We start from the raw sequence: 12,967 nt of genomic DNA, 5'->3' as shown, positions 1-12,967 counted from the left end.
AGACGGTCGCGAGTGTTGCCGGTGACCCGCCGTCGGAAGCGCCGCCCACTGGGGGGCTTGCAAAACTCGAGATTGTGACTAAGATCATCCGAGATTCATGATTTATGTACAACACAGGTTAATTTGTGGCAATACGAAGTTTGTCGGGTCAGCTAGTATATATATATATATATATATATATATATATATATATATATATATATATATAAATTTAATTACTGTCTAGTCTTCAAAATCTTCTGAAGACAGTAAAAAGTTTATCTGTTGTATTTTCTTATTGAATTCGTATTTCGAAATTGCTTGGATAAAAAATTATTGGTAATATGTATTTCTAACTGATGTAATTAAAGATTTACGTGAAATAACTTTTGCAACTTACTTATGCACATTGTTTCTCATACCTACACAATTGTGTAAGTTCGGCCTTATTGTATACTTACTTTAACCTTTACATTCCCGCCGGCACTTCAAAAATTAGAGTGCTTGCCGTTACACTTTAGGCTCTTTATCTACTTTTTTTGTTCAATTTTTGTACCACTAGTCTTAAAAGAACCAGCTTAGATTGACCTTTAATGAAAAAATTTATTAGCAAATTTTGGATCCATTTTTCTGGAGATATTCAAAATCGCAGCGTGATTATTTTTCACGTCATAAGTAATAGATGAAATAAAACGAAATCTGCTGCTGCCATCTCATTTTGGGTCAATAAGAATGAATGCATTATAGTATACTGTAGAGCACTGGTTTATGCTCCACACTACGGAACTACCGTTTAGAGTACTACCGGAACCAAAAACTGACCATTTATAAATTGTAAAATAATAAAGAAATATGGCAAATGGGGTACTCAACCACGGGATTTTCTAAAACAAATCGAAAATATTTGGATGTATTTTGAGCCAATCTGGACATTCCGGAATATCTGTTTTATTAAGGTTAGTAAAAACTTTGCCTGTAAAAAGTAGTGAGTACTTCCATAGCTACTTCACGACCGTTCCGCTGCTTCAAAATCTTAAGTCTATGAGCCGCGAAGCAACCGAACGATCACGATAAACAAAGTTCGTGGTACCGTGGTACCACAAAAGTATCCGTTTTTGGCAACACAAAATACATATATATATACCACATCAGAAAAATGATAATACACTGCATATATAAACCACAGACAAACAGACGAGACACTGGCGTTAATTCCATCGTTCATTCAAAAACCACTCATTTTTCAAAAATAAAAAGCATGTTTCGGAACATGGTCACACCGCGGCGCTCGAGTGTTGCTTCGAGTTTTCAGAATACAACCATACAAATGTAAAAACACTACTGTATAAAACCCTGCAAATGCAAGCTACCAACATGCGTAACAAAGGGTGCTAGTATGCAAACAAATTCTGTAGGACAATGGTTCCTTTAATCCAATCCTTTAAAATTTTCTTCTATGTGTCTTGTCAGGTCGTCAGTGTATAAACCCTCAATTCGGCATATTCCTATGTCAAATTTCGGCGCACAAAATGTTTAAAAACCCTCAAAAGCTAATCATCTTCTTCCATTTTTAGGAATTTTCATCTTTAACGAAAGAATTAACTCAAGCACGAGAAACTCTGCTAGAAAGGGACGATGAAATCGGAGAATTGAAGGCAGAGAGAAATAACACTCGGGTATGTATTAATCAGGTTTGTTGCATATGAGCACTTTTAGGTACAATCTGTCAGAAATATAACACTCTTTATTTTGAATAAAACATATATTCAACAATCCCATGCGAAATCATCCTAAAAAAGCTGAAATCAGTAATCAACCACTCTGATTTGGATGAAACTTTACCAACGTGTGTGATAGGAGGAAATGTAAACCTTCCACAAGTTTTCACAGCATTTTGATTTACGACTCATTTTTAAAAAGGGCGTATTTATTTTTATGTGCATTATGTATCTATGTATTATGTAATCTATGGAATGGTACTAAGGATTGACAAAGAATTTCTTAACCGGAACATTCGCCATGTCGGACGAAAACATGCGTGTAGGCATGTTTTAGAGCAATTCCATGCGAAATCGTCCTAAAAAAGCTGAAATCTGAAATCAACCACTCTGATTTGGATGAAACTTTACCAACGTGTTTGATAGGAAGAAATGCAAAACTTCCACAAGTTTTCGCAGCATTTTGATTCAAGACTCATTTTTAAAAAGGGCGTATTTATTTTCATGTATATTGATATATCTATGTATTATGTAATCTATGGAATGCTACTAAGGATAAGGATTGGCAAAGAATTTCTTAACCGGAGCATTCGCCATGGCCGACGAAAACATGCGTGTAGGCATGTTTTAGAGTTCTTTCTTTGTTGGGAACTTGGTGTGTGAAATGAACTTCACCTCGGAGCTCACTTCCTTCGTGGGGAAGCAAAAAACGAAGTGCCCAGCCAGTCGTTGCCATCCAGGATAAGATATGTCTCGTCGTCCATCACCACCGCCACGTCGCGATTCGCCGGGAAAATCTTCTTGACTTCAGTCGCTACCGCCGCGTCATTGCCTGCAGCTCCAAGACCAGTGGACAGGACTGCCGCTTCCTGACATGTATGTTCATGTTCGCCAAGTACTTTTTCTCTGTTTGGCCGGGTATACCGATCTCCAGGCCAAGCACGCTCAGCGGTGTAGCCACTTTTCCCTCGGTCTTCCTCTTCAGCAACCTTTGGAGCTTCTTGTTGCTTAGGGTCGTCGGCCGTTCGGAAACTGGCATTCTTTTTATGCTCTGATTGTTGTCCAATAGTACCAAGATGTTGTAGACAGCGATGCCAGATCAGCGGTTTTCCCGCTAGATTTAGCGGGATTTCAAGTCGGACAGCGGGACTTAATAACCAAACAGCGGCTAGCGGGAATCTAGCGGTTTTCTTAAATAACTCTGCGGGATTTTAGCGGGATCTCGAGTTAGCGATATTTGGTAGGCAAGAAGAATGCTAAAAGAAAGGTTTGACAGCAAAACACTTCGTTTAGTGACATTCTAATGCCTGCTCATGCATTGGCAGATGGTTTAGTATATTCTGTTGATTAGAAAACTCCGTGGTTTTTGCCTAGAATGGGACGAGTTCTGACAAATACTCATTAGAACTTTTTGAAAAAGTAGACCACCAAACCAATCCGTTTTGCGTATTCCTAATTTTTCCACAAACTAATACGTTGTCAATGGCAAAATCCAACTGATTCATGAATTGGAAACAAAACAACACTTATGTATCTATATACACTCAAGTACTTTTTTACACGGTTTAGTTTTTTGAGTATTAAGAACGGGGTAACTTAGAGACCATTTATTTATTTCTCAATACATTTGGGAGTAGCTCGACATTTCTCACGTAGATTGTAAATAGTTTCATAGCTGCACCGTTTTCGAGTAATCGAAAAAAACAACCGTGTAAAAAAAGACTTGAGTGTACATCATAGTTTGCTATATACCGCAGCATTTGTGTGATAACAGATCCAAAACAAATCGGTACATCAGGCTTGCCATACACTTTTCTTTTCTATTTTGCTCTTTTGATTACTGAATCTCAGCCAAGCAAAATTTGAAAAAGTGATGTATGGGGCTTTTGAAGCATTAGTTATTATCTACAATATTGTTGAAGTGCTACGCCTATTATTATGCCTTTTGTATTTATGGCGCTATAAGGCTGCCCTCTTGGTAGCAAAAAGAGCGCTCTTTTTGCCACCAACGGCATTACAACCCTAAGGCATCGTAAATACCAAAGATAAAACTTTACTTTCTTCGGTAATATTATAGATAATTACTAGCTCTACAAATGTCCCATACACCACTTTTTCAAATTCTGCTTGGCTGAGGTGCAGTAGTCAGAAGAGCAAAATCGAAGCGAAAAGTGAATGCCAAGCCTGGGAACATTTTTCCTAAAACAAAATATCAGCGAGAACAAAGAGCCGATGCGCTTAACAGATATTTTTGATTTTAGGGTGCTTATAGAGATTGAAACATATCTTCTTTTGTCACCAAAACCCATAACCATTTGCCAGCGTTGCTGAAATTTTGCATGATTTTTATCGTAGCTAGACACAAAAAGAATTTGTTGCTGAAATTTTGCATGATTTTTATCGTAGCTAGACACAAAAAGAATTTATGCTAAAAGCTTTTTTCGAAATTTTCGCAAGTGTTCTTAAACTCCTTAATCTTATAATTCTTGCGAAGTTTCGTAGTAAACTTCCATTATATGAGGGATAACAAGATATTTCTTTTTCTGTTTCCTGAAGCCAAAAACCTCGTCAAAATGAATGCAGTAAATTTGCGTAATGTTCATTTAATCGCAACCAATCAATTTCAGATCATCTTAATTTCAAATACAAGCCTACACTGAAATGAATATTTCTTATTTTTTATTCTGCACCAAAAACGAAAGAATAATATGACTTTTGATTCAGCGGGATTTCTAGCGGGAAATAGACTCTAGACAGCGGGATTTCAGCGAGAAATCAACCTCTGGGCAGCGAGAAAATAGGCAGTCGACCTGGTAACACTGGTTGTAGATGCAGTGCCGCACGATGTCCGTTTTCGACGCGGCGGGGTACCGTTCATTGAACGCGCCCACTTCTGTATGGAGTAGTTTCACTGTTTTCGCAATCACGGTTAGAGTTCGACGATTTTTTTGCAAGTAAACTATTGTAATTACCATGGGAAATTTATCAAACTCAATTAGCTGTCTTAGTTTTTTTTATCATCACGAAAAAGTCCATTTTTAATGCATACGTTAATAGCTATTTTGGCTTTCAAAAAATATAATGTTCATCTTCAAGTATACCTTAACCAATAACTAGAATACCCTAACACTTAACTTTAATTCCAGCATTCGAAAAAAAAATTACGAAAGTTTATTTTGTTTTCGACCTTCCAGAGTAGTGTCCCGCCTTAAAAACTGCATTCAAAGAAACTGTACACGCTGATTAGTTAGTAACATTTTACCGCGTCAATAAACATAACTGAAACTTTAACTGAAAGCAAGAAAAAAATAATAACATCAAACCTTCAATAATTAAACAAAGGAGAAGAAAACAGTGTATATTTTTCCAGATTAATAAAAGTTCAATACCAAAAAGCTGTACAGTACTTAAATTTTAGTTCAAACCAAAACAACTTTCAAAATTTTTTGAAGCACATAAGCACATAAAGTAAGTATACTGGCAGAGATAAATCAACTTGAAAATAGTGGAGTGCTACAGAATCACCTTAGAGGGCCATAAACGTGTAACTTGATCTTCATTTGGATTTTTTTTTACTTGCATGTCACACGGTTAGTTACTTTGTATTTTAGAATAATCCGAATCTGTGTCACTTACTAGTTCAGAACTCGGTAACCACGAAATAGTATCGAAATCTAATCTTCTCGTAAAAATGGCAATTTGGGTCCCTAAAACTTGTTTACTTGGAACGCTTGTGCTATGCTACTGACATTTTTAGGAAAAAAATCTCTGACACCATGCACGTTTGAAACCGCTTGTTTCTTGGTCGACCTTTTAGTCATATGAATATCAGTCCATTCCTCAGCTGATGCTGGTTCTCAACAATAACGTGTTTATCTTTGATGTATTAAGGATGCAAACGCACCACTATCAGAAGCGATTGTCATTGTTTGACTAATAGCATTTGTCCAGTCCGGTGCTGCACTTTGGATGAAGTGCAGTACTGCGCTGGGAGTTGTTTTCCATATATCAGGGCTTCTAACAGCCCTCTGTCGAAGAACCTTGATCTTTAATTTAAAAATGCTCGGCATTGGCATAACAGGTGTTCCGAGTCTTTTTTTCTGTGCCACAGAATCGACATATATCACCTTGCAGTTTCCCCATAAGCTTCAAATGGTAGCGGTTTGGACAATGTCCTGTTATAAGATCAGTATAAATGTTTAGATCTTTCTTCGAAAGCTCTAGGATTTTGCGAACTATTGAAATGTTTGGAGAGATAAACTGTTTCGACTGCCTAGCAATGAAAGTGTTATTCCAACTTAATTCCATTTTCGTACATTTCCATACTAAAGCAGGGTGTCGATTTCCTGGAAAAACCTGGAAAATCAGGGAATATCAGGGAATTCATTTTTGGATCAGGGAAATCAGGGAATATCAGGGAATTTCGAAATTCAATCAGGGAAATTTTGTTTACCCGGCAATATTGTTGATCAACTTTCGAATCAAATCAATTTTCGTGTAAAATATACGCAGATTGATCGGTTGAATTAAAACTTGTTACATGTCTAGTAGCGATTCGATTATCTTTCAGTTTGCCGTAAATTTTCTATTTGTTTTGCGCCGTACAATTGTCAGACTTCACTCGCTGTAGTGCTCGAAATCGGCAATGGCAGGTCTCACACACTTCACGGTGCAGACATCAAGAGCACAAAGCGGGATACATACTGTTATTTACACGCGATCTACAGCGTTTTCACCAATAGCAGAATTTTACACTCAGAAGTCCCAAGCATTGATCATCTTCCTTCAGTGTGCATGATTCATGTCCGTTAAGGGTTACCGGGAGCATTAACGTTCTGTAGAATTTGCGTTTATGCGAGTTGGCAACCTTCGGGACTGGTTCAGCTGGTTACGTAATACGCAGAAAGCTTACATGTTTCTCTGTTCTGACGTGATCCGCAGTGAGCATGCGACTCTTGGCCTGGTTCTTCTCATTTGTCATTTTCTGGCATTCGACATCAAACAAGCTGTTACACTCACCCTTATTCTGCGAGGCGAGTGACGTAACTAATTTGGAGTCATCGCGAATGAGGTGACAATTGTCGCCTAGGTGACACGGTTTGTCACTTAGGTGACACGGGGTTGATATCTAGGTAACACGGTTGTCACCTAGGTGACAGCACTCAATTCGACTCGCCGTGGCGAGTCACGGCGAATGACAATTGTCGTATTGAGTCACGTGACTCGCGGAATAAGGGTGATTGTCTTCCCCACGTCGTGCCTATCACTTCCCTCGTAGTTGTTGGCGCTATGACGGATCCTCCACAGCCTACTTACGTCCCGTATTCCCTTTCGTCCTGCTGCTCTGCGATTCGTTGATCAAGCTTTCTGGTGTACTCCACTGCATCGTCATATGCCGTAAACCGCTAGATGTTGAAATGCAACATCCTCTCAGTGCGAGCCTTCGCCGATTTCGATAACCTTGCGTGGATCTTACGTCGAGATAGTGCTCAAAGTCGCTAAGAAAAGACTGTATATTGCGACTTCCAAAAAGTTTTGACCGTTAAACACGATCGATCTGGGAGCTAGAGTCTTGAATTTTCAAGTCGTGCACACCCCACATAAATCCTTTCGAACCTGTCATAGAATTCGTCCCTAGCAAAGCAAAGCAAAGTCTTAACCGTCACTAGACATTATCCTTCTTTATCGACAGACTTCGCAGCCTACTGTTAGAGTACAGGAAAATTACGGGGTCAGTGCAACGATCCTACTGATTCCGTCTAACAAAAACCAGCTAGCCGAGATTCGAACACAACTGGCTTGTTAGAACAGCATCGTACCTCGAAGCTAACTGAGTGGTTCAATTCATCCCTAGTACCATCGAATTTATGATATGTTTGGTGACTATACGTTGATTAAGCTGTAGTTGAAGAATTTGCCTTAATTCTCAACACCCATATACGGTCATCGGACCGAACGGCCGGCCACCGAACTACCTTCGAGTCAATGTTGCTCTCGAGTTGCATAGTTGCAATCCGAAATCGTGACACACAGCTTTAGTCTTAACTGTTCACCATTGAGGGTTAAAATATTTGCCATTTGGACATTTTCCAATAATATATCTAGCTAAAGTTTTGCCGTACCTCGAACCAGCAAAACGCACATTTTTGTACCAAAAATCTTTGGGGAATCATCTCCTTAACCCCATGCTTTTTGCAGCAAAGATAACAAGCTGGAACTTCCAGGAAAGTTTTGTTTTAGTTTAACTGAAAACTCGCAGAAATGTGTCCACCTTGCAGCGGTAAAGTTACTAGTTTGAGCTGACTGAAAATTAGCAAGATTTGTTATGTTTACACGGCTGTATTTTTTTGTATGTAACATCTAAGTTTTGTGCAAAAACAGGTCGATTAGATTATTTCTCAATTTTTGTTTCTTTGGATTCAAGTTGATACCTCAAACATAACTGTCCCTCGATACTCGATAGAAGAGGGCGTTTTCGAAACGTTGGTAAGAAATAGGTTAAGAATCTTTGATATGTGTTCGTAAAACATGAAGAAATCTAGCTTTAGTTTTCAGCAGCTCGCATAAGCCATGCTAAAGGATTAAAAACTTAAGCCAGAAATCACCCAAATAAGCTTGATATTCGAGTTTTGAGGGTCAGGGAAAAATATTTGAAGCATCAGGGAAAATCAGGGAAAGTCAGGGAATTTTATTTTTGGATTTGAGTCGACACCCTGTAAAGCTCAATAAAAAGCAATATAACTTAACATGACTTGATTTGATGTAATTATCGGGGCCACCGTTGATCCCAATGATAATCACAACATGACAATAGTCAGATAAGTTTCGAACAGTTCAGTGACATCCATTCTGCATGCATCCAATGCATGGAAAAAATTGAATATTAAGTTTTTCTTCCTTTACATCCAAAATTAGGGTAGGTACATGGACACTACGGAATAAAACGATCAATTTGGAGCCCCGAAAGCACCGAAAGCTGATGCTCCGGAGTGTGCAGTTTGTTGTATTTCTATTTTAATCTTTTCTACTACCTATGACAGTAAAATATAATCCCACAGCAATTCGGAATATCTCCGTTAAAAGTGGTAGCAAATTTCACTAATACATTGTTTAGTTGATTGATGCCTCAATCTAATTCGGTTCTTTTGAAGCAAGTTGAATTAAAATGGAACAAATTTTAAAGTAAATGGATCCAAAAGTCTAATTCCAAGCACCCCAATTTTCGGCGTCGAAACTTAAGGGTTAAGCACAATAGTCGCCTGTGACCTGTAGCAGGAATCAGAAAGCATAGATGGTGTAGGATAGTTGATCGAGACTAACGGGATAATTACTTCAACTTTGCACGAATTGGGTAATTTAGAGATGATAAACTTGTTGAATTGTAAAAATCTGCTTACCATTAAAGAATGCAACATTATTGCACTTTATTTTTTCGCCCCTTCAAATTTCGAAAATTTTTGAAGGGGGGGGTGACATAAACTTTTTTTCAAATTTGTATAAGCCAATGTGATATTGAAAACCCGATTAAATCCACCTATTTGTGAAAGGAACCTTTGTTATATCATCTTATTTGTCATTTGAGTTAGAAATCGACAAGTCTTCGGAACATAATTCAACTCTTGTTAACGTCGTGTCAGATATTATCAATACGTATTTAATATACAATTTTACATTTAATATACTGAAAAGCTCAGTGGAAAATGTGTCTTTCTAACAAAAGCAATAAAAAATCGTATGCAAAGTTATTGGTCAGTTATTGAGATTTGAGGAGCCAACGCTACTCTGGAAAGTTGAAAAAAATCGATTTTAAAAAAAGGCTGCCATTTTGATAATTTTTCGAATTTTCAATTATCGCTAGGAAACAATTTAAGTATTCACCTTATGTTTCGAAATCTTCATTCAAATCCGTCCTTCGATACTCCGTTGGTTTCCACAAAATAAGTAATATCTAGTGAGCATTCACGCGCACAGTTTTCACAGCCAACAGTATAATAATTGCATCCAAAAATTACAAAATACATATTCAATTACATAATGCAACACTTAATTTTGATTCCAACATCTGAAATAATTACGAAATTCCATTATTTGACGACTTTACAGAGTCCTTAAGTGCTTTTTAAAACCAATATATTTCGCTACTACTAAGAGATAAACAGTTTCAGTTTATATTCAGCAAAGTTGCTTATTTTACTATGTTCTACAACTTTTGTTAAGACACTTTATGTTTTGGATGCTTTAAAAAAATGAAAAATTTGTGTCACCCTAATAGGTGGATACTCGGTCACCCTAATAATGTAAAAAGATGCGCCTAATAAACTTCTCTAAAGACACACCCCTTGAAAAATCAAGATTTTTTACGCTCGTGTTTTTAAGGTTTGGCCCCGCTGTGCATTCTCTTTGATTCATCAAATAATTTGTCAAATTTTTATCAAATAATTTGTTACCGATAAGGCCATATCTCGTCAAGTTTGGCAGATATGTTCAGAGCGTTAAGACCTCTCGTTTCATACTAAAATAATTGAAATCTGATTCATCTGGTTAAAATCGTTATACATTATTGTAAATTTTATTGTGTTACATACGATTACTCATAACTTCCAAATTAAACGCCCAATCTAAAAACAAATCAATAGTGATCTGTAAGGCTATATTACCATTCAAACAAGCTTAAATCGCATTAATCGCAAGCTTAAAGTGCATAAATCGGTACGGTCATCTCGGAGAAACGTTCGACTAATTAACACTTGGTAAAAACACATTTTTGAACATAACATTTGAACTGAATTTTTGTTTTCGACAAAACTACCCTAAAAATGTTGTAGCAGCAAGATCTTTCATTTGATACTAAAATTGTTGAAATCGGTCGAGCGGTTCCGGAGAAAAACGTGCCACGTAATTTTCTTATTTTACTTATAACTTTGAAACAAAACGTCGGACCGCAAGACAATTCAATAGCGATCTACAAGGCAGTAACACCTTTCAAACAAGCTTAACGGCGATCAAATCGGTTGATCCATTTCCGAGAAACAGACGAATAAAGTCAAGCATTACACACACTCATATACACACGCTCATATACACACGCTCATATACACACGCTCATATACACACGCTCATATACACACGCTCATATATACACACACACACACACACACACACACACACACACACACACACACACACACACACACACACACACACACACACACACACACACACACACACACACACACACACACACACACACACACACACACACACACACACACACACACACACACACACACACACACACACACACACACACACACACACACACACACACACACACACACACACACACACACACACACACACACACACACACACACACACACACACACGGCTGGTGAATGGCTATAACAGTGTAACCTGACCACTTTCAGTTATAGCAACTCTTACCCCTACCTCCTCGTGGTGCCAGCTGGTAATACAACCAAGTCCCGGGAAAAACCAGAAACTCCCCTCTGGTTGGACCCGTGGTTGTAAACAGACAGGGAGAGAGGGACACCTAGACCTTAAACTTCTGGTCTACCAGGTGTCTGAACGGTCCGTTGGGACCCATTGGGGCCGATGCCAGTAAGGTTTCAACTTCGGTAAACTGGCGGCTATGTTATTGGACATGATTCGGACACGATATACAACACGACTTAGGGCTGGCACTTGCGACGAGCTCCCCTAGTAAAGTCACGTGATAGCGACTTGAAACGGCGAGGTGGCAAACGGTGCATGTGTCTCCGTCCCGTAAAACCTGGCAGGCCTTCAAGTACGTTCCAAATCTATCGACCGGCGACCACCGGGCGGGAGTAGGTTCAGATGCTTTTTCCTGATTTACGCCGATCTGGCTCTGAGGTGCAGTTGCCCATAAGGCGCTGCCCCAACCCTCGCATGGTTCTCCCTGTTCCATAGATCGCCATGGGATCATTAAAGCGACTACTTCAAATGGGTTTGGATAGCGGCTTGAAGGGGGACCCTTTAGAATCAGAATGAGTCTTCTAAACAAATTTACAGCAAGTGCGGATACGGTGGAAAACCCGTTCGCGAGGGGAGGCATCCAACGTTCTCCACCAAGGGTGGAGAAGGATGCAACCCGAAGTGCTAGTGTGGGTGGCAAGGGCAGCGGTACGCCTGCCACGCCAGACACAGCGATGAACGGCCCATCGCTAATCAAGGCGATGGGAAAGAATAGAGAGGAACTACCCAAAGTGGTAGCCGCGTCACAGCAGCTCGATTTAATCATCGAGTTCACGTCAGGTCGCGGCAATTTCTCCAAGGACCTGAAGCAGAGCTTGCTCATGCTTCGGAGAACCTTGTGTGCTGCGACCAAAGTGCATAACGACCTCGTGGCGCATGTAGGAGAGGTGAAGACCGTGAAGGCGTCGAAGTCGGTACAAACGGATGCCTGCTCGTTGACGGCGTGTCGCAACGTGGCCCTGGAAGCCACGGAGAGCGCTACCAACAGCGGTAAGGCATCTGCTAAGCGTCTGAGACAGTCCCCGGGGGATGGCACCCCTGGTGGACCAAAAAAGCGCCTGATCGGTAAAAGCCCTCAGGCTAGCGAGTTGGTGGAGCCAACCGACCAAGCAGCGGGAAACACCAAGACGGGTGGCCCGTGGATCGAGGTCACGGCCAAGCGGAAGAAAAGAAGAAGCTCCGCCAAAAAGAAAGCTTCACCTAAACCGACAGGGAAGCGAGCGAAGAAGGGCGACGCTCTTATCCTGAAAACCGACGGGTCGAAATACTCGGAGGTTCTGAAGGCCATGAGAGGAGATGCCCTACTCAAGGACCTGGGCGCGGACGTGCGGAGCATCCGCCGCTCACGCACGGGCGAAATGATCCTTGAGTTGAAGAAGGACGCCACCAAGAAGAGTTCCGCATATAAGTCGATAGCGGAAGAAGTGCTCGGGGAGGGAGTGCAGGTACGTGCTCTCACACCAGAAATGACTCTCCAGCTTAAAAACCTGGATGAGATCACCGATGTGTGTGAGGTCGTACAGGCCCTCAAAGAGCAAAGTGGAGTGGTGGTGGCAACTGAGGCGGTTCGCCTGCGTAAGGGTCCTGTCGGGACCCAGGTAGCCATCATACGACTTCCGCTGGCGGACGGAAATGAAGCCCTGAAAGCTGCTAGGCTAAAAGTGGGGTGGTCGGTATGCCCACTAAGCGTGCTGAAGCAATCGGAGGCTTGCTTCCGATGCTTCGAGCACGGGCATAAGGCCTGGAACTGCAAA

At 40.3% G+C, this 12,967-nt stretch overlaps 1 protein-coding gene across 4 annotated transcripts in view; it reads left to right on the top strand.

Annotated features, from left to right (window-relative positions):
- The window catches only part of LOC128741441 (liprin-alpha-1), a 1,114,069-nt gene that overhangs the window by 58,815 nt on the left and 1,042,287 nt on the right, over nucleotides 1-12,967 (top strand). For all 4 annotated transcript variants that reach the window (XM_053837258.1, XM_053837259.1, XM_053837257.1 and 1 more), the window contains exon 2: nucleotides 1,554-1,655. In XM_053837258.1, coding sequence (XP_053693233.1) covers nucleotides 1,554-1,655 — 102 coding nt within the window. The remainder of the gene's footprint in view (nucleotides 1-1,553; nucleotides 1,656-12,967) is intronic.

The sequence above is a fragment of the Sabethes cyaneus genome, chromosome 3 (assembly GCF_943734655.1).
Source record: "Sabethes cyaneus chromosome 3, idSabCyanKW18_F2, whole genome shotgun sequence".
NCBI lineage: Eukaryota > Metazoa > Arthropoda > Insecta > Diptera > Culicidae > Sabethes > Sabethes cyaneus.
Note: the sequence above shows the minus strand (reverse complement) of the source record. Positions and strands in the feature narration are given on the sequence as shown.